We start from the raw sequence: 21029 nt of genomic DNA on the forward strand, positions 1-21029 counted from the left end.
AGAGAGAAATTCGTATATCAAACCATCGTGAGTAAGTGAGGTGTTGTGGCTGTCATTGTGTGCCGAGCGGGCACTAGTCTCGGCCCGATGGCGATCCCGGCAGGGGTTACCGAACCCCATCCCACAAACACCCAAGAAACAGCGACAATTTTCAGCGACTATGACTTTCGCCCAAGGATCCCAGCAGCAAGAAAACGCCGCAGGCGCGGCCTCGACGGAGAGGAAAATGAGCCGATCGCGAACCCTGAATTTGCGACCGGCGGAGAAAGCAACGGGCGGGTGACGAACCAAGACGTCCGACAGTATTTCAACAGCTTCAATGAGGCACTCAAACACCAGACTGAAATAATTGAGACAGTGAGGGCGGAGGTCCAAGAACTGAAAGCTGAACAACAGCTCCTGCGAACCCACAATAAGGAACTGCAGGAAGAAATCGAAGCCCTACGGGCCAAACTGGAGGCACAACCGCTGAACGCCCCCGTGAACAGATCCTGGGCGGAAGTGGCTGCTGGCAACCCTCAGCCAAACCCAGCGAGAACCGTCCCGCGCCCCAGGAAGGAACCCAACTGTGTCCGAATTAGTACCGCACCAACCCTCGATCAAGATGTTGACAATGACCGATTCTCAAGAGCCCTTCCTACTGAAGCAGCGAACACGCACATCAGGACCGCCCTGCTGAACGCAGAGACCACCAAAGAAGTGCAAGTCGCGGGCATTGGTACTACCAAAACGGGGTATGTCATCCGATTCCGGGACACCCAGTCTGCTGAGACAGCCCGGAACAGCACCGAGTGGCTGGAGGAGTTGGGAAACAACACCAAAGTAGTGAAGCCCCGGTTTGGGATCGTGGTTCACCGAGTCCCAACTGAGGACTTTGAACTAGAAGGAAACAAGAAACAGGGAATCGAGAAGATTATGGCTGAGAATGACCTCCATGACAAGAAATTCCGGGTCGAAGATATTGCATGGTTGAAGAAGAGGGACATGCCTTTAGGGAAATCAGCCTCGATGGGGGTCTGGTTGGACTCACCGGAGGCAGCAGAATGGATTATAGATAACGGAATATTAGTGGGGCAAAGGTTCATCGGGAGCGTGGAACCCTACCGGGTGGAGAAGAAGAGGTGTCGCCGCTGCCAACAATTTGGCCACCTAGCCTGGTCATGCAAGGAACGAGTGAAGTGCGGACATTGCGCGGGTCACCACGACCAGCGTCACTGCTTCCCAGGAATAAGACCCAGATGCTCAGACTGCAATGGAGAACACCCAACGGGCGACCGGGCATGTCAGGCATCCCCTAACCCCAGTCCATTCCAATGACGGCAACCCTTCGCATCTTACAGTTGAACATCATGAAATCGAGGGCAGGGATGGAAGCCCTCATCAACGACCATCAAAGCCAAAACCTGGACCTACTTCTGATTCAGGAACCGCCAAAGACAGCATACCACACCCATGTTAACCACAGTGCTTGGCGACTCTACCGACCGACACACCCGGAAATACCGCGGTTCCGCAGCCTCCTCTATGTCAACCGGAGGATCTCCACATCATCACACCGCCAGATCCACTGCAATCACCCAGACGTGGTAGGCATCAAAATCTGGACTTCAGAACTACAGTACCTGGTATTCTCAATCTACATCCCGCCAATAGCGATGCATGAGCCGTTCGAAGCCAGCAGCGCCCAGGAGATACTGGAGGAAATCCAGAAAATTATCCAAGAACATACAGAGCAGAATAGCCGTACGACAAAACTTATCTTAGCAGGCGACTTTAACCGTCACCACCCTGCATGGAGCCATCGCGCGGTCCATCACCGCTTCGCACAACATGCGGAGGAACTGATCAACTTCTTTCAAGCCCACGAGCTACAGTGGTGCCTGGCTAAAGGCGACATAACATACTGGTCCCTTAATCAACCGGGAAAGACATCAGTTCTCGACCTCACGCTTACCAACGATGTAACACGCTTGATCAAATGCCAACTCTACCACGACCACTATGGGTCAGACCACCGAGGAACATATTCGGAATGGAATCTCCAGGCAGAGCAAACTAGAAAGCCCAAACCGAAAAGGGCGTATGACCGAGCTGACTGGGCCCGAGTAGCTCAAGATATACTAAGACAGATCGACCCACCTGTGAATATTCAGTCGGCCCAGGATCTAGACTACGCGGTCAACAACCTAATCCAGACCACAGTAGCTGCCCTAGACCGACATGTGCCGGTGCAGGCCCCGTGCCCATACTCGAAGCGCTGGTTCACTACGGATCTCAAGGCCCAGCAGATTGAGGTTAACCAGATCCGGCGACGGTGGCAAAACAGATGCGCCCTGCTAGGGCCTAACCACCCAATGACGAAGATACTTTTCGAAGAAATGCGGCAGAAAAGACGAGAGTGGACCAGAGCAATTGAGAAAGCAAAAGGTAGACACTGGAAGGAATTTCTTGACAAAGCCGGCGAAGGCCATCTGTGGAAAGCAGCTACTTACACGCGGCCCCGGGATACCTACATGAGCATCCCCACCCTCAGAGTAGGCACTGAAGAGGTGACAGATAACCAAGGGAAAGCAGAGGCATTCCTGCAAGCCTTCTTCCCCATGATGGCTGAACCCGAGCCAGAGGAACTGGTGAACCCCGCGGAGGAGCTACCATGGGAACCGATTACTGAACAAGAGATCTACCGGTCGCTCAGAGTGGCCAAGGGGACTACAGCCCCTGGTAGAGATGGGATCCCCACGCTTGTCTGGAAACACTTGTGGACCTACCTTAAAGATATTATCACCATGATCTTCACGAAATCAGTGGACCTGGGCCATCACCCCAGACAATGGAGGCAGGCGCGGATTGTCGTGCTGCGGAAACCAGGCAAACCCGATTATTCAGCCCCGGGGGCATACCGACCGATCTCACTGCTCAATACCCTAGGGAAGGTCCTGGAGGCAGTCATGGCGCGCAGGCTGTCGTACTGGGCAGAGAAACATGGACTTCTTCCAGATACACAGTATGGAGGCAGGCCAGGACGGAGTACAGAGCAAGCCCTGCTTGTCCTTGCCAATGCGATAGACCGAGCATGGGCACAGTCCAGAATAGTCACACTTATTGCGTTTGACCTGAAAGGCGCGTTCAACGGAGTGTACCAGTCTAGCCTGGACGTTCAACTACGGGCCAAAGGCATTCCGTCAAAGGCCCGACAATGGATCAGCAGCTTCATGGAGGACCGACAAGCTAGTATCACATTCGATGACTTTGAAACAGACGACCTTCCCCTAGGAAATGCAGGCCTGGCCCAAGGATCCCCACTCTCGCCAATCCTCTTTGGATTCTATAATTCAGATCTAGTTAATCAACCGGTCAACAGTAATGGTGGAGCATCAGCCTTCATCGATGACTACTTCCGCTGGCGGATCAGCTCGTCAGCGGAAGAGAATATCAAGAAAATCCAAGAAGAGGACATTCCGCGGATTGAACAATGGGCGCGTCAAACAGGCGCGTCATTTGCCGCTGAAAAAACCGAGCTGATTCACTTGACCCGACGCAAAACGGCACACAGAATCGGACAGATCCGGATGAACGGCCAGGTTATTCAACCAGCCGACACTGCCAAGCTTCTAGGAGTCATCTTTGACAAGGAGCTGCGGTGGAAAGAGCACGTACAGAGAGCAGTTCAACGAGCAAGCAAGGTAAACATAGCCCTGAGTGGGCTACGGCACCTTCGGCCGGAACAGATGCGCCAGCTCTACCAGGCCTGCGTGCTACCAGTGCTGGATTACGCATCCACAGTCTGGCATAAACCACTCCGAGACAAGATCCATCTGAGGCTTCTTGAGACAGTTCAACGGACCGCCCTCATCCGGATCCTGTCGGCCTTCCGGACAGTATCCACGGCAGCTCTCGAAGTCGAAGCCCACATGCTGCCTACCCACCTGCGACTCAAGCAACGGGCACAGATAGTGATAGCCCGCTTCAGCACCTTACCGGAAGACCACCCAGTCCATGATGTCATCAGCCGGGCAAGAGTACGCAGCACCCAGGTCGGCAATAGGGCGCGCTTTCCCCTGGCAGAAACCCTACGAACAATGAACCTCACGCGGCTGCAAGCCCTGGAAAGAATTGACCCCAGACCACTAGCACCTTGGCGAGCCCAATCTTTCACCGATATTGAAATTGAGCCGGATCGGGAGAAAGCACAGACCAATGCTCTAGCAAGAGCGGCCACACCCAACATTACAGTCTTTTCGGATGCCTCGGGCAAAGAGAATCAGCTAGGAGCCGCGGCGGTGGCTCTCGACCACAACCAGCGGATCGTAGGGTCTCGACAAGTCAGCATTGGTTCGATGGAGTTCTGGTCCGTCTACGCAGCTGAGCTAATGGCGATCTACTACGCGATCGGGCTGGTTTTTCAGCTCGCGCAGAAGAACCAGAGATCCAGAGCAACAGACGCAGAACCAGCGACAATCCTTAGTGACAGCATGTCGGCCCTGCAGGTTATCAAAAACTCCTGGAACAAATCAGGCCAGCGTATCATTCAGGCGATTCACCAGTCGGCCGGGGAGCTCAGGGCGCGAGGGATCCCACTGCGACTACAATGGGTTCCGGGTCACTGCGGCAACCCTGGAAACGAAGCAGCAGACCGCCTAGCCAAAGCCACGGTAGGGGGTGAAAAGAGACACCCCTTTAGACATCTTCTGTCACGAGAGAAAAGGTACATCCGCAGGAATATTAGCGACGAATGGCACCAAGAATGGAGGGCCTCTCGAAACGGAGGACATCTCCGCCGCATTGATCGGGCCCTACCGGCCAACCGGACCCGCCGGCTCTACGGCTCGCTCCCCCGAAACCGAGCCTACTTACTCACCCAACTCCGGACCGGCCACTCATGGCTGGCGACACACGGAAAACAGCGCGGGCTCCGAGACGATGAGAAATGTGAATGTGGGGCAACGGAAACCGTGGTCCACGTGTTAATCGATTGCCCGCGGCTTAGTGGGCTACGCCAAGCCCTCCGACGGAAGATTGGAGGGGCATTCAACAATATTTCAGATATGCTGGGAGGAGCAGGACAAGGTAGGGAGGGTAGGTTCCAAGATGGTCCGCAAGACAGTAGCGTCCTCGGGGCGGTCCTGGACTTTGCGGAGGCATCGCAGAGATTCCGAAGTCGCGCGCCACGAGGGCGGCAAAACACAACCCCAGGCACTGGCCACCACAGGCCTTGACGAGGCTCCAAGTTCGTCAGGAAAGTAATAGTCTACGAGGAATGGATGTACATAGAGTGTGGAGATAGTAGTACCCTGCATGTCGCTCAGGCGAGGGGTCAGCGTATGAATCAACAACAACAACAACTACTATATCAGTGGTGAAGTGGCCACATGCCCTAAATGCGGGCACACACTTTGTACAAACTGCAAAGGACGAGCACATACGGGTGACTGTCCGGACGACACCTCCCTGCAACAGCTACTAGCAATCGCACAGCATAATGGCTGGCAACGTTGCCTTTCATGCTGGTGATTAGTGGTATTAGATCATGGTTGCAGCTATATCACGTTCGTAGCCCTGTTCCCTTTTGCCCCAACCTCCCTACTTTCTTTTCTCTTTGCTTTTGCTGTTGTTATCTGAGTCGTTTTCCACACAACTCCAAATCTGACGGAAATCCATAATAGCTGTCGCTGCGGGGCCGAATGCTGCTACAATTGCGGAATGGAGTGGGAGAATTCCCAGTGTGAACAATGGAACGAGCATCGTCTCCTTGCACGTGCATATCAAATCATTGATCGAGAAGCAAGCCAGCCGGCAGCTGCGACCCCCCAACAAGATGCCGATGAGGCCCTTTTGGAGGCTCAAGGCCTCGCTTTCAAACTCAGGAGGTGCAAGCTGAAGACGCAACTGTGGCAGATGAGGAACCCACTGCAACTGTAGAAACTCCTCCTTTCCCCACTAATCGGACAGCACGACGATGCTAGGGTTCGAAAGAGCCCGGGAGCATCTGAGTTGGACATGGTGGTTGTGAAACTAATTACTTACAAGAATAAATATTCTTTAGTATTTCTTGACTGTAGCAAGGCATTCCGCCACCATAGGCTTCGTTTCGGGGCAGCTATCCAAAACTGCGAAGTGCTCAAGCCTGGCTTAGGTTTTCTTACAGAAAATGATATGTCCAGTGCTGGTACCTGTTGGGATTATCCGGGGCAGGGTAATATTCTTCAATCAGTAAAGGTGAGTATTGGGTAGGAATAGGGTAAGAGGCTGGTTTTGATCGACCTGGAGACTGAAGGGAAGGGAGGAGTAAGGCGCTAGGACAGGGGGAACTGGGAGGCTGGGGTGAAACGAAATAGGATAAAGGATAAGTAACATCTTGATACAGCATCGAAGTGGTTTATTTTTTAATTGATCCAATCTGACTCTTTCTTTATCTTTTCTTATTTTATTTTTTACAGCACTTTCTGTATTCTGAGGAACGTCAATTTGCCTGCAATAATGCTTTATTCCAGCAGTGCCCTTTTTATTGGATAAAGGAGAACATACAATCCACTTACTACATCTACTAGCCCCTAATATCATGACCAAATAATACTTGGCAGGTGTAAAATAGTCCGGATACAAGGTATGTAAAAGGGTGCTAGAGTTCCTTCTCAATTATAAAAAAAAGTTTGAAAGATACCTATAAGTAGCTGTAGGAGTGGTAATTCTTGGCGTCCAATTCATGGGTCTTCAGACAATAGCTATGCCTCGTCTTCAAACACTCGGGAGAGAGACTAGATTGTCTAGGTACTCTAAGAAGTCGACTCTATGCTATATCGGTAGACCTGTTGATCCCGCAACTCATACACGGACCGGAGAAGGGACAGTCTTGGTATAACGATCTGCAGTGAAAAGCGGCATAAACAACGAGTATCTGGCGACATACATAATATAGCAGCGCGTTCTTGGACGCGAGGTTTGACGAGGAGATCAGGTATTTTTATACAAATGCGTGACCTGACTCTGGACTTTGCTTCTACAGGGCTCTCTCCCAAGCCTTCTACCAGACTATTCCATGCATCCTCTCTCCTCTGGGCTCAACTGGATACAATCCCTCCGCCGGCAGACCAGGTCATCTAGTACTTGGGGCGATTGGGACCACCCTGATCGACCTACATCAGTGGAATTCCAGATCGTACAACACGGCGGCCACAGCTCTGCCATCGATTTGATGCCTTGTCGATTACAGTGGGCGAAGAAAGAATCAGCCAACGAACGGGAAGAACTGATACGCGCGGTGTACGAGGCCTCGTACCTCCGAGCGGAAAATGCCTACTACCGGAAAGTACGGCGCGCCGCCATTCTGTTTCAGGCCGATATCGCGTCCATTCTACTCGGTCATGACTCTGTACGGCAGTTGCGCGTGTGTCTTCAGCAAATTCAGCAAGCTACTGCCCAGCAGAGCAGACGGTCAATCTGGCGGCGACGGAGCGTGTTTGGGTCACCAGCAGTATCCAGCGCGAGCCTCCTCTGCACCGCACTTGAAGATCTCGAGCTCGCACTGAACCGGCTTGATGACAACTATACTAGGCTTCAGGGAGCCCACGCAGCTTTCGCAGAAGCTCTGCGACAGATTGATCAAGAGTACGCAGATTTCTTCTCTATAAAGTTAGGCAACGAGCCCGCGCACTTCTAGTTCAAATGCCAGGTACGACCTGGAGTCAAAGCAGGGGTGCTACCTGTCAATTGTAACACAATAATTTTCGCAATCATTCAAAACCTTGCAACGGTACATAATGTACATACGTGACCATAGAAATCAAACTGGCAGAGGCGGTAATAACAGAAACATCAATAAAATGAAAGCAGTCCCGGCGACGGCCACAGTATTCCCGAAAAAGAAGGCATATAGGTTTTTTACTCCTGACCAGGTGCATGAACATTGCTTCTTATACGCTGTTATGCTCCTTTTCTTGGAAGCGTAGGTCTGAGCAGCATTTAGTGCCTTGAACCTTGATCGGACGACGTAGTAGTTGATGGGGACCGCCAACAGATGTAGCCAAGGATTTCCAGAATCGTTTCCAGTAACTCATGCTAGCAGTCATTCGGTCAGCCGCGCACTAGAATGGCCTATGTCTCGCATACCTCCTCAGCAATAGCTGCATCAATTTCCGTACACGAGATAAGCCAGTTGACCGCCTCGTGCTCCAGGCTTAATGAATCAATCCACCAATCGACTTGGTCAATATCCCAGCGTCCAGTCGTAGCCCGAAGATAGGGGAATTGCTCTAGGATCACCTGCAGCATCTGCCAAACCGCTGAAAGTGGACGCCGATAACCACGAACGTGAAGGATGTGTGAGACAGCAAGATCAGTGAACCCGCGAGATATGAAATAAATCAATATAATGACCTCTGCATCTGACCACCGATAATCCATTATGTGGGGATGGCTGTAATGGCAACTTCTGCGGCCCCAAGCAGATGGAAATGCGCAGTGATGGCTATCCCGAAAGGGGTGCCACAAGAGACCTCTGCATGGACAATAGTCATGCGAGAAGCAATGTGAGCTAGAATAGCAGGTCGTTAGCGTCCAATTCAACACTGGCTGTATGATTGAATATACCTAGTCATCTCTTGTTCCTACCCCGCCGAGCCTGTTCCACTGAAGAACGGACAAGACAGGACTGAATCGCCCTTATTGGGGTCTAGTGTACTACCTATTAGTGTATCTAGTGTCGACCAAGTCCAGGTGGTTCTCTTAATAGTACGTATACTGTTACCTACTTTCTCTTAATAAGAAGATGAAAATAAATGTAAAAATTACATTGCGTTGCAAATCCGGGTACGTATTCAAAGGAACGACCCAGGCTTGTGGGTGTGAGACCTGCTGCACGCGAAACCTGCTGATTACATGTATATGGGCCACTGTATAGCTGAAACCGCATGAAAACAGCATAAGTTCAATCTCGTGTTCGGACACTGTTCATGATATGATGTTCTTAGGCTTGCGCATCTTGTGCACAGTGCTCGTCCTTGTCTTCTATGAGCGCATTATCTTCATCACTCAGGGACATTAATTGCTTGGGACCGGCAACCACCACAGCATGTCTCAGGTGGCCAGGAACGGCTGCCGGATCAACTAGGCGATGCCCTCTAGAGGTCAGTCTTGCATAGACGAAGTGAGGATGGCTGTCAAGGTAATGCTTAAAAAGGCGACGCGCGCGGGGCAAAGGCAAATAGTACACAGTTGCCGGTGTTCCCATCTCGTACAGAATGCCTTTACCCTCTGCTCCTGATGATCCTGGCGATGGCAGGTCTTGCGGCCTCTTCCGAGTCTTCCACCCCAGAAGCCCGAGCCGAGAATGCGACGGGCCAGCAACCGGTGACACCGCGGTTGGAAGACATTTGTGGACTGGTGTATGTTGGGGGTGGGGCGAATCTATTCGTGTGGAGGATGAACTGAAGGGATTACTGTCGCCTATTCGTACCAGCTCCGCCGAATCAAAGAGCGGCCTTCTGGCAGGCTCACCCTGTGATGAGGCGGCTGGGGAACCATAGCTAGACAGGCTGTAATTGGTTCGCTGCCCAGGTGTGTTACCATCCTGCCATACATCGTGCAGCAGCGGCTCGGCACTAGTCCTCCGCCTATCTGTTTCCAGGTGACTGCCATTGGTGGCGAGGACCCTCCTTGGCTCGCGACTCAAGGAGGGGGATAAGAGATGCACACTGTGATCCGGGCTATGAAAGTTGGCCACAGGCTGAGATGGAAGGAATCCATGCTCCTTGTTTCGGGCCTTGTAGGTGTGCAGGGACGCATTTGCGACCGGTTCGGGTAAGGCTGGAAGGTTGCCAAGGAACGCCTGAAAGATATCCCGAGCGACCGCAAATGGAGTCAGGTCCTCTCCTGCAACACAATCCCGGCGGGTGTCTATATTGTGCAGCGTCAGGAACGGCTGACTTTGCAAAAAAGTCATTTCAGAGGGCATGCCGCACCGATGGCGCAGCTTCCAGGGGCCTGTCCCATTTCGGGTTAAGTGGGGCTCTTGGAAGTGTCCCCGGCGTTGACATTGACCTGGTCGGAACCCCCACTGCTGGAGTATCGCAGAAATCTTGGGTGTACGAAAGCCCTGCGACCACGCAAGATGAGCCAGGGCCGTCCAACAGCGCTTAGATTTCTCCCGCGATCGATGGACGCGTCTTGCTGCTCCACGACGGTCGCGTAGAGGCATGATGCTGACCAGATGGGGGAAGCACCGCATGGTGAATAGCCATAACCGTCGGTATGCGTGGAGGAACGTCGCTCGGCCATTTTTTGTATGCGGTTCGGGTGCGCTGTAATAGTGCCAGAGGCAAGTTTGGATTGTATCGCCAGGAGCATCTGGGATGAGCCTTCGCAATGCCAGAGCACACGGCAGGAGATATTTCGTATCCTCCATAAACGTCCGTAGCGACGGAATGATAGTCGCTACAGAAAGAAGCCGACGGGCAAGAAGCGCACGTCTCTCTGGGTCTGTCACTCCCGGAAAGAGTACGCCTACCGACAGGAGGCGCCTGATAAATTCGTGGTCAGTGGTAGACCATACCGGCGACCGGCCCTGCAACAGCCGAACAGATTCGGCATCGAGATTGGAGACATGTTGGGGGCCCATGATATAGGTCCAGACATTCAGGATGTGCTGGATGTAATGCGCATGCTCCTTGCACTATGTCAGTCTGCGTTTCTGGTTGTTCTGCAACATTCGGGATGTTGCGGGTGTTCCTACATGTGGGCATTTCATACGCAGCAATCGGTTGATGTTTCCCGCCATAAACCCAGGACGGAGGCCAGAAATCCGCAGCGCCTGGAGAAGCATGTTCAGTAACGGCAGGTCCTGTTGCCGGGCCCGTAGCCGCTCAATAACCTGCTTCTCCTTCAGACTCAATCCACTTAAACCTGTCTCGCCATGGCCAGCCAGCTCGTATTGTCGGTACAACTTTAGAGTATCTTCATCCGGTATGAGCTCCGAAATGGAAGGGCAAGGGTGGTACCTCAACACCATTCCTCGAGGAAGAAAGAAATGTTGTGCCCATGACACCGCATTACTACTCACTAGAAATGCATAATAAGCGTGCTTCTCTATGTCAATGGGCGGCAGAGCTTGCTCTGACCCGAACTTGCCCATTGCCGTCCTAATTCATGTAGCTCTTATATATCTTTGGAAAGACGACTATGATATCCAAACTCAACAATCAATAGGCGCTGATTGTACCCGCAGCACCAGCCAGGGGCGCCTTACAGTAAAGGAAAAAGTATCTTTTTGCAGCACAAGTTCTCGGAGTTTGAAAGTAATGTGGAGCCTACCTTTCTCTACCCTGACTATCTCTCCGGTGAGAAGTCTGCCGAGCTTTTCTCAGTACTGTATTCATATGAACGTTCAGTTTAGAATAAATCCTGCCTTTGCAACGGCTTGGAACCCGACTAATTTTCTTTTCTTTCGCTTTCCCCCCCCATTACATTAGAAACCCCGCAGTAGCTTGGACCGGCCGTATAATTGGAAAGATGCAAATCACTTCACTGCCATACTGCCGTAACTCCTCCGTACCTGTTTCATCCCTGTGTGCATACAAGGCTTAGCTGGCTCAACAAATGCCGGAACTGTACTTCTGGACCCATCGTGCGCCGCATACCGGGCTCAACGAGTACAGTACCCATCCAGCCTGCCGTATCACGCCCTGTTCGTCTCCTTAGATCATGCTTGCTGTTTCTATGCGTAGCTCAAGAGCTATTCTTCAGTCCACTCTGGAGCCACTCTTCCTGACGATTCTCGAGATAGGCACAGCGTACAAGGCAAGCTGCCGCTCGCTTGGGGTGCATTTTCTTCACGAGAGTGGCCCAGGGTGTGTTTTGACGACGCAGAGCGAGTAATGTTGAATCATCCGCAGGTGTCCAATGGCTATTGTGATCCCTATGCTGTTCAGCGTGCCCTAGGTCCGGGGCTGTATTCGGGATTTCGACTGTCGACGGCTCCTGTTGGGTAGATCTTCTGGCCTTGTCGGGGATGGATCTCGGCTGCGTGGAAGTTGATACATCACACTGAGATGGACCGGAATGGCTACCGTCGACGCTCATGTTTGGCAAGCTACTTGTGATCTAGTGCTTGTGAATTCCTTTCACAACTTCGACGCACGTGATTGTTGGAAGACAACACTATCCTCAATGGTGGGAAGCGCCAATGCAGTTGGTTTTCAGCGGACTCTCGTGTACCGTAGATGGTGTTCTTAGACGGAAGGTCAGGAAATGGAGATTTGGAGGAAATATACAATCAGTCAACGGTACACATAGGCAGGATTTGCTCCGAACAGATTGCATGGACTGCTCGCTAAATTTATTTGTTCGTACATGCACCTGGGTATGTGGAATAGCGTCTCACCGGATATCAATCTATTCTTGATTCTCTGTCTGGTTAGGCTCCCCTCGGCTCGGTCCTTGACCTAGTTTCTCCTGCCGCTTCCCTGCAGAATTGTGCAGAATTAGTGAAAAAGGTTTGTTATGATAAAATATATGTTCTTCAACGCCCTTCTTCTTCCTCTAGGTCTCTTTATGTTGTGTACCGACAGGAACTACTCTATGCTTGATTATGCAAACGTTGTTATTACCACTGCTGTAAGTGGTTTCATTCTACAGTACTGACTCAGTCCTACCAGTACCTCCTCCATCAACTCGCCGTTTAAGCAGATAATTAACACCTATGAACATGTCTTGAGAGTATGATTCATCATTTCACCTGATAGGTCATGTATAAGCTGATGATATTGCTACCTTGGTACTGGATATGGGATGATTGGGTATATTCCATGCAGTAGCCAAATATGTTTGGGTCGCGACTTGACGTTCTACATATACCAAGAGCAAGCAGTGCAGGCATCCACCCCTTCAGACGAAGAAATAAAGGTCTGTGTAACAGGCCTAATCTTGGAACACTTTCCCGACATTGTATAAATACTTATATAGTCTGAGATGCAAGGCTGCAGCCAAAGGCCACAATAGCACAACACATGGCCCCTAAGCTATACCGGCTCGCGGATCCCCATTCCATCCGAGCAATACCCGGAATGCCACGACGCACCTCCTCCTCGATAGAAGACTGCAGGGTGCCCAGAACACCGGAGGATACTGTGAAGCATACCAGGCCACAGAGGCTGGCAACTGCCATCATGAGCCACTTCAGCCTGTGCACACAAGCCCACGACCACCGTGAAAAGATCAGGACCAGGGTCACCGCCACAGATATCAGTACCAGACCAATGGCCATGACAGACCGGGCACCTCTCCTGGCCGTAACAGCAGCCGACCGCTCAAAGTTTTGTAATTGTGAAACAGAGTCCCCCAGCACGAGTTGCATGGAAGGAGGCAAAACAGTTGAAAGGTTTGCCGGGAACGGATGACACACCCGACGGCTTGGACCAGCCTGAAAGCACAGTGCTTGGGTACCGATAGAAATCCAGTTGGATTCACTCGTATCACCTGTCAAGATGCCAGGGCGATCAGGAGCCGTGGTTGCTGTGAGGAGAGGCATATTACTAGCTGCTGTGGTGGTCTCAGCAATATTGTCATCTATGCTGGCCGATGATGCTGTGACGTAGGTCTCGCCCATGGTATGGGCCTTCTTGCCGCGCTTGGACAGGAGGCCCTCCCCGTTTAACTGAGAAACGTGATTAGTTATGTTCCAACTCAGTTGCTGCACATTGTATCACTGCAGATGCTCAGTAGTGGTTACCAACTCACATGAAGAGTGGCCACTCCCGCCTGCTGAACAGGGGGTCTGGTCAAGAATAAAAGAGCCAAAATGTCGGCCACTAGGGAGGCTGCCAGAAGCCCTGCATATATGAAGGTAGCAATTTGCCTCTTCTTTCGGGTCTTTGCTGCGGTGGATGTAATTGGGGCCAGGGCATCTTCTATGGTCAGACGACCAGTGGGTGGTCGTGAAGACATATGCCGTCCTCCTCGGGTGCCGTTGCGTGCAAACTGGATGTGCGCCGGCCTTCCCACAGTAGATACCATATTGTATTGGTAAGTCCTCGTCACTATGTTTTCGAATGACTTGTTTTCAGCTGCGGCGCTGATGTTTCTTCGATAGCATGCAAATACATACAAGTTAGGTAAAATCGTGCCGGTCTAAGCGCCAAGTGACAGTTGATCTTTTATATGTATAGAGCAGGGAGAGTCTCTGCAGATAGCCGGTTTCGAAAAATCTTTGCGGCTGCTAATTCATCAAGGTTAATCGCAGTACCCTGAGCTCTGCCAAGCCTCACACATATCAGTAGGGCTGCTAGGATCCACTGCTGGCTCATGAAGTTTGGAAATGACATGACAATTGTGGGTCCACCAAGACAGTCTGTGGAGAATGGAAAGTGTATAGTCGTACAGCATAATATTGTTCAGGTTGCATGATGCCTGGCGACTTTAATGATATAAAGCCCGCTAATCCTCCGAATGCATTCAAGTGCTTCCATCTATACCTCCTGGACTACACAAACAAGCACCAGCCGCAATACTTACAGGGCTCCAATTCACACGCAGGCTTTTTGCTTTCAAAAACTTCTATCGGCCTCTATTCAAATCCCATGAGCTCATCATACGCAAGGCAGCAGCCTCGGCAAACAGACCTCACGATGCCCGATGAAAATGAACCCAGCCCTGCTCGGCTTGAAGACGTAACCATTCCAAGTCCTGCACGGATGGGATGCAGCACTAGCCCCGATCCGAAGGCGCTGAGCAGTGGCAGGGACCCGGTAACGCCCTCACCAACGAGGGCAGCACTGGATTCCGACGCAATCCGGCCAGCCGCAGACCTGCCTACAGTGTCCTCGGCCAGGATTCATGCTCAGCCGATGCTGTTGCCGAGTCCGATCCCGCTTGGGACCTCTAGATCACCCTCCATCACTGTGACCGATTGGGACGCATATTCTCGCCGAAACGCCGCAGCTCGTATCTTGACATTGCAGTTAATCGGTTGTGTGGACAACGATGACAAATTGCGTGATGAAGTTGCCTCCTGGTACCAAGAGTAAGGCCGAGACTACAAAATTGACTCCAAGCTCAAATGCTGACCAAGTTCCCAGATTTCGATTTCAGATATGGTCTCCACTGGCATCGATGATTGGTATTAACTGGAGACAGGTGGAGCAACTCTGTTGGCAGATGGGGAAGGAGGAAATTGTCCGGCGCGCTACGAAGCGGGTGTAGACCATGATATTTCAAGTTTTGTTACGCACTTGAATTTCGAGGATGATACAACAACATTTATTTTGTCGCTGTAGAGTTAAAAGAGCGCGAGAAAGGCACTCTTATGGTGGATCTAGATTACTGTACATTGAATGTGTCAATATCTCTTATTAGACCTTTTGTAGAAGTAAGTCCTTCTCACAGTCCAGCAGAAATCTCAACGGGGCATGTTATCTCTGCCACAGTGCTGTAACCCTGGAATACTGCGAAGCCCAACATGATGTCGCCGAGAATATGTTCCCGCGCGACGACACGACGGTTCGCGTGGAGCACGCCAGGAAGCGGGCCATGTAAGTTCACGTATGTCGGGCAACAAATCGGGCCGCATGTTCCCCGACAGTTGGCTGGCTCCGCATTCCGGCAACTGGCGTGGTCGGAGGGTTTGGTACCGGGCCTGTCTGCGGCGAAGGGCTGTGTGGTACTCGCAGATCATCAGAGCGGGTATCTGAAAGCTATGCAGCTCGCGCTCGAACCGACAGGATCGCGACCTTTGGCGTGACTGATGCGAGATGCTTCTATATTCGGACACGTAGGTGAGAGGGGCTTTAGCATTTCTCACAGAACAAAGGACACGGTAGCGGGCCCCGAAAGGAGTCTGTATGTGTCCCATGATCCTCAGATACTGTAGGTGCGGCACAACAGGTGTTTCCAGCTGTACTGTTTCCATGACACTCGACAAGGTCTCCATGACAAAAGCTCCTTCAAGGTAGACGTCCATGCCTGCAAGATCATGAGGTTGCCCAAACTATTAGGTCCGCTACTTTGTTGATGTACGAATTGCCTTGGGGCTGACGCAAGAGCATCCTTCTAAAATGTAATTCTTCAGCATACGTTTGCCAAAGATGCGCTGTAACCTCTCATGAGTCAAACACTAATTGATTGTGTATTGCCCCCCCGGTAGTATGACTTGCCTGCATACACAGGCGGCCCAGCCGCTCTGATCCGTAGTGGAGACTTTCGGGTATATGGTTATTCCGCGACCAGTACGAGTGACCGGAGTACATGGCTATGCCGCATCGGGGTAGGGTAATACGTGCGATACGCTTTTCCTGCTACGGACTAGCGTATCTCCCGCGTTCGGTCTACGGTGGATTGTGGCAACCGATGGCGGATTCACCTACTCGCTGCAACCCTAAAGAGAAGATCTTGTCAGATTGGGTTTGTGATTATGCCTGATATGAGTATTAGATCATTCATTTATACCGCGCCTTCATCACAAAGGTATCTATAAAGTATGGCACTGTCATGTGTTGAACGCATTGTTCGTTCCTGCAGGGTTCCAATCAGAAACTGCCCGACATGACGGAAAGAAACAGTACCATCCCAGGAGTACGCAATGTCGCCCGTCGTCGAGAGACCATATTCCGGAAATGCCATGAGCTCAGCAAGTTCGGAGTCGGTGTTTGGGTCGTAATCTGCACCGGGGCGCGCGACACAATGTTCAAATCATCCAACACTGCGCTTTTCGAACAGCTGGACCGCCAAATGGTATGTATGTCGATAGCGCTGGCGATACAGTCTGTATTATAGCCGATGCAGTGCTGATCTACCTTATTGCAGATCCGGGCTTCCCGCCGGCCAGTATGGAAGTACAGCAGTGACTATGATCGGCTACCGCGCGGAAACCGACCACTGCGATTGATTGACCGCCTCAGGTAGCGAAGCAGCATACCATATGGAGGCTGGTACAGTCTACAGCATCGTCTTAGCCCGGACTATGAAGACGTCTGCTTCACTCCTATCATTAAGCGGGAACAAGCGTCCAAAGTTGGCAGAATGGGGTTTCCGCTGTGACACTGGCGATGTGCGAGCGAAGTCATCCAAGGACTAGTCTTGTCTCATTTTTTTTTTTCAGAACGTTGTACATACTGTAGTATTTTTTGAAGACGTTAAGCAAACTGGAGGATGACTGACTGATCTCCACAAATGGCACAGATAATCAGGCACGTTATATGTACATGTAGAAGGACCCTTAATTATGGTGACACATGCCGGTACAGTATTGATTTTGATCGCCAGAGCTGGGCAAATATGGATTAGTAACCAGCGAATGTTCCTTTGCCCCGATAAATCCATGCCATTCGCGTATTATGTGGTTAATCTGAAAGCGGGAGCTGCGAGTATCTTTCGTGCCACGACGGATCATAACCAGCAGTAATGGTGACTGAGGACCAACTACTGTATCCATGCTTCCGTAAATTAATCAGTTCAGGCGAAATTCTTTGCCTGTCAAAGTCAAGCTTTCGAAATAGCCAAAGCCTGCCGTAATCGGCATGAAGATATAGCATAGAATATCCTTCCCCCGCGTTCCACATCACAAAACAATCAGATTGACTCTTTCCGAGAAGACGTACTGATTTCCTGATACTAGCGCAACCAAAGCTAGGATTTGATTAGGCGGGGATCGAACGCGGCGAGATTACGAGCAGATCGTTAATCATGATAAGGCAATATCAAATAGCACTAGGCGATTGTGAAGCGATCGAGTTTACTATGAATTGGCCGGTACGTTCTATGTTATTTCGGAGCAAATTGCTCAGGTCAATGACATAGCCCCTTGGCCTTATCATTTCATGTTGGGTAGGTACTGGCTGTTTAGACCTTTTTCTTTTTTTTCTTTTCTTCCCTCTCAATTCAAGGGGTAAGCTTGGTAAATGATGGGTAGATCCAATTGTCCACCACAGGTGATGGAAACCTACAGTTTCAAGGAGATTTACCCTGAGGGTAGGACACATCGACATGATCCGAAGTAGAATATGCTCCTCCCCCTTCAATCCTACCCAGATTACTCCAGCAATGTGATGCATTATAGGGCGAGGCCCAGAAGCTGATGGGAGGCGTCCTCGCAGGTTCCACGCTTTTCCAGGGGCTAATTAACTGCCTGGCGCCTGGTTGGAAGGTATAAAATCAACATTCAAACCCGTCACTGGTCTTCGAATAGGTTTCTAAAACCCCTACAGATTGCCGGTTGCTCATCCAATACATACCTTCAGAATGCCCAATTTGAGTCAGATTTCACGGGAAGTCTTTGATCTCATAACGGCATTACTTAGCCCACATTCCACCAAGATGCTGGCAGATGCCCTTCTATTCAGTGAAAGCCAAGAAAATATACTTTGGAGAGCGATTTTCAAGAGCGATGGATGGATTGATAAAGCTTTCGAGCTAGGGGCCTGCCCTGTTCTTATAGGACCAAAATTACATGAGATCGGGAGGCCCAGCTACAGAGGCTCTCATCGACATCACATCCTTTTATCGACGAATGATGATGCAGGCGACCTTCAATATTTCCAAGATCTTCTTTTTAAGTCTCTACGAGAAGGTTATCGTTATGAGCCAACTGAATTCAAAATTATCCTCCCAGAAATCACATTCGTCAGTCCAAACAAGCGGGAGATGAAGATCCCAGAGCTAGCGCTCTATGTGCATGACGCTATCTTGCCTCAAGAGACCCTCGTTCTTTCGGGGAGAACTATTCGGAAACTCTTTGAGAAAAGCGCTCTACGGACACAGTACTCTTTTGCAAGCCAAAAAAAGATCTGCACTGTACAAAGCCCAGCCATTTACGGTGTGGGAGGGAGTATTTCAAAACCCGAGCAGCTTCTCCCGATATGTGGCATGCACCTCGTTTGTCGCGGAAAGGAGTGGCTGACAATTTTGACAGTACCAAAATGTCCTTCTGTGTCGCCGGTTACCAATGATAGTCATCTCCGGAGAGGTCGTATCATAGGTTGGGAAAAGAAAAGGCGGTGATCGTGTTGGACGTTTCATAAAGAGTGAATCAGACCACTAACCTTCGACGGACTAACATAAAGTATTAGCCTTGGATTTCTTGCTGTAATATACTATTATGTACAGTACCAACCCGTAACTGTCCTTTTGAAGCTTTGGTTTTGCGTTACCCCTCACTCGTTCACGGATAACGTTGTTCTGGTTCTTCCTTCGCTTTATGCTCAAACTGTCGCTAGAATAATAAGTCAAGCATCGCTTGTTAAGATGGACAATCACTCTTCCGTCAATAATGTATCCACTGTAGCGTGATATGTCCTACAATTATTCATTGGTTATTCCAAAAGCATGGCTACTGCACAGCGCATTTGCACGTTGCAAACGTTGCACGGGTAAAATCTGCCGGTATAGCTCTTCAAGATCTGGTTAGACTTCGACGAAGGAGCGAGCTCTCCCATTGAGCAAACAGTGCAGGAGTGCGATAATACCACAACCAGTCCCTATGGTCTGTTGGGACCTTATTACCTCCTTCCGTCATCAGCATTGAAAGTCTTGTCTTCTTGGTTATGAGACGTTCCGGATGCTTTATTGACTGGACAGACAAGCAATAAGCCGTAACAAGGTCTTGGTATCATTGCAATCATTTCAGGTTCGTCGATCCTATAGATACCGGTGAATTTAACTGCTCGAGAGAGGGCTAATCGCCAACCCAAGGCTGACATGCTTTCTGGATTGTTTTCTTTACATTGCATTCAGTTGAGAAATCCCAAAACAACTTGACTTACGCTTACCTAGTGGAGTGAAGCAATTCCCTATAGCACCGGGGGGTGATGACAAGATATATATGGGAAGATCAGCTTAAATTAAGTCGATATATATCGCTTGCCCTGAACCTCAGACTGGGAAGCAGATTTTATGAAGGCGAAGGAGTCGCACTTGGGCTGTGGTCATATACACGAGTCACTGTCATCGGACGGACGGAATAAGCTCAATTGGACGCAGTGCCTTTGAATTGGCACTATTTACCTACTAGCTAGACATGTACCATGGTTGAAGATATCTAATTAAGACTTCCACCACCTAAAGTGAGCGTAATCCATCAAGCCCCATTGTTATTGGACAGGGAGATAAAACTCTTTTGTCTTGTGGGTAATTGGAAATCACATAAATCATATTCCGGTTCTGATGCGGGGTTTCGGTCCCGGTGGGGTTAGATGTTTTCCGAAAAAGGCATGACCCGCTCGACCCCCCTAAGCCTTACACACTCGGACATAGCCGCTGTGACGGATTTCACACTGCTATAGTAAAGTAGCTAGATTTGTAGGCTAGAAGGAATTTAGATGTCTTGGCCAAACCGCTCTTACATATTTTTGAGTTGTGTATTGTTCTCGCTTATTTTCTGGTTTCTTCGAAACGAAGGGCCTCGGATGTATGAGCCTATTGGTGTTAGCTATGTATAGTATAAACTCTTTGTGATCTCTGGATCATTCAGTATTTGCCTCTGGTTCGCCACTTGCTTTCATTTTAGATAGTCGTCTGTCAATTGACAACTGATCAATTGCCATCTTACGTAGTACATGTCAACACTGTATACTGTGATGTTACATCGAGCCATGCTTTCATCTAAGGCCAAGCTTCGTCTAGCGTGGACGCGCGTTGGGGTAGGTGAAATCAAAGAGTGGAAGTGGTGATACCGGTTTCCGGATCAGCTGTAAAGCCAATGCATCTGGCGGCCCAAGTCATACTTCACATGAAAGTGCAATGTATCTGACAACGCCTTAACAGATCTGTACAAGTTTATATAGCCTATTTATAGATCAGAAGAACAGGCGCGGTCTGCTCCGCCCGCAAGAGCAGAATTGACAACTCAGGAAACACAGTACAGTAGGTCTGGTATAAGCTGTTTTGCAGGAGGCAGCATCTTTTATATGTATCGGCCCAGCTTGTTGACTTTCTATGAGTCATTTTGTCAGATATTCCATGAGCTGAAGCTCACGAAATAGCTTTTCTAACTAGCTGACCAAAGGACCTGGAATGAGAGTAATTTTCTCATCAGAATGTGGTGTATATAA

General features: G+C 50.2%; 8 protein-coding genes across 8 annotated transcripts; 4 read left to right on the top strand and 4 right to left on the bottom strand.

The window, feature by feature from the left end:
* Positions 1 to 1313: 1313 nt before the first annotated feature.
* AKAW2_31544S (uncharacterized protein) lies at positions 1314 to 5216 on the top strand (the record flags this gene model as incomplete). Its single annotated transcript, XM_041688181.1, has 1 exon — positions 1314 to 5216. One exon carries the CDS (start codon positions 1314 to 1316, stop codon positions 5214 to 5216), a length of 3903 nt encoding a protein of 1300 aa, XP_041541991.1.
* A 1820-nt stretch (positions 5217 to 7036) lies between these two features.
* Positions 7037 to 7657, top strand: AKAW2_31545S (uncharacterized protein; the record flags this gene model as incomplete). The annotated part of the gene is made up of 1 exon (XM_041688182.1): positions 7037 to 7657. The coding sequence occupies one exon, from the start codon at positions 7037 to 7039 to the stop codon at positions 7655 to 7657; it is 621 nt and encodes a 206-aa protein (XP_041541992.1).
* Positions 7658 to 8962: 1305 nt separating this feature from the next.
* Positions 8963 to 11125, bottom strand: AKAW2_31546A (uncharacterized protein; the record flags this gene model as incomplete). The annotated part of the gene is made up of 2 exons (XM_041688183.1): positions 8963 to 10660; positions 10727 to 11125. The coding sequence occupies 2 exons, from the start codon at positions 11123 to 11125 to the stop codon at positions 8963 to 8965; spliced, it is 2097 nt and encodes a 698-aa protein (XP_041541993.1).
* Positions 11126 to 11718: 593 nt separating this feature from the next.
* On the bottom strand, positions 11719 to 12072 carry AKAW2_31547A (uncharacterized protein; the record flags this gene model as incomplete). The annotated part of the gene is made up of 1 exon (XM_041688184.1): positions 11719 to 12072. One exon carries the CDS (start codon positions 12070 to 12072, stop codon positions 11719 to 11721), a length of 354 nt encoding a protein of 117 aa, XP_041541994.1.
* Positions 12073 to 12946: 874 nt separating this feature from the next.
* AKAW2_31548A (uncharacterized protein) lies at positions 12947 to 14004 on the bottom strand (the record flags this gene model as incomplete). The annotated part of the gene is made up of 2 exons (XM_041688185.1): positions 12947 to 13645; positions 13729 to 14004. 2 exons carry the CDS (start codon positions 14002 to 14004, stop codon positions 12947 to 12949), a joined length of 975 nt encoding a protein of 324 aa, XP_041541995.1.
* Positions 14005 to 14390: 386 nt separating this feature from the next.
* Positions 14391 to 15189, top strand: AKAW2_31549S (uncharacterized protein; the record flags this gene model as incomplete). The annotated part of the gene is made up of 2 exons (XM_041688186.1): positions 14391 to 15010; positions 15066 to 15189. 2 exons carry the CDS (start codon positions 14391 to 14393, stop codon positions 15187 to 15189), a joined length of 744 nt encoding a protein of 247 aa, XP_041541996.1.
* A 196-nt stretch (positions 15190 to 15385) lies between these two features.
* On the bottom strand, positions 15386 to 15946 carry AKAW2_31550A (uncharacterized protein; the record flags this gene model as incomplete). Its single annotated transcript, XM_041688187.1, has 1 exon — positions 15386 to 15946. The coding sequence occupies one exon, from the start codon at positions 15944 to 15946 to the stop codon at positions 15386 to 15388; it is 561 nt and encodes a 186-aa protein (XP_041541997.1).
* Positions 15947 to 16527: 581 nt separating this feature from the next.
* AKAW2_31551S (uncharacterized protein) lies at positions 16528 to 16887 on the top strand (the record flags this gene model as incomplete). Its single annotated transcript, XM_041688188.1, has 2 exons — positions 16528 to 16716; positions 16789 to 16887. The coding sequence occupies 2 exons, from the start codon at positions 16528 to 16530 to the stop codon at positions 16885 to 16887; spliced, it is 288 nt and encodes a 95-aa protein (XP_041541998.1).
* Between the last annotated feature and the right edge of the window lie 4142 nt (positions 16888 to 21029).

This window comes from Aspergillus luchuensis, chromosome 3 (genome assembly GCF_016861625.1).
Source record: "Aspergillus luchuensis IFO 4308 DNA, chromosome 3, nearly complete sequence".
NCBI lineage: Eukaryota > Fungi > Ascomycota > Eurotiomycetes > Eurotiales > Aspergillaceae > Aspergillus > Aspergillus luchuensis.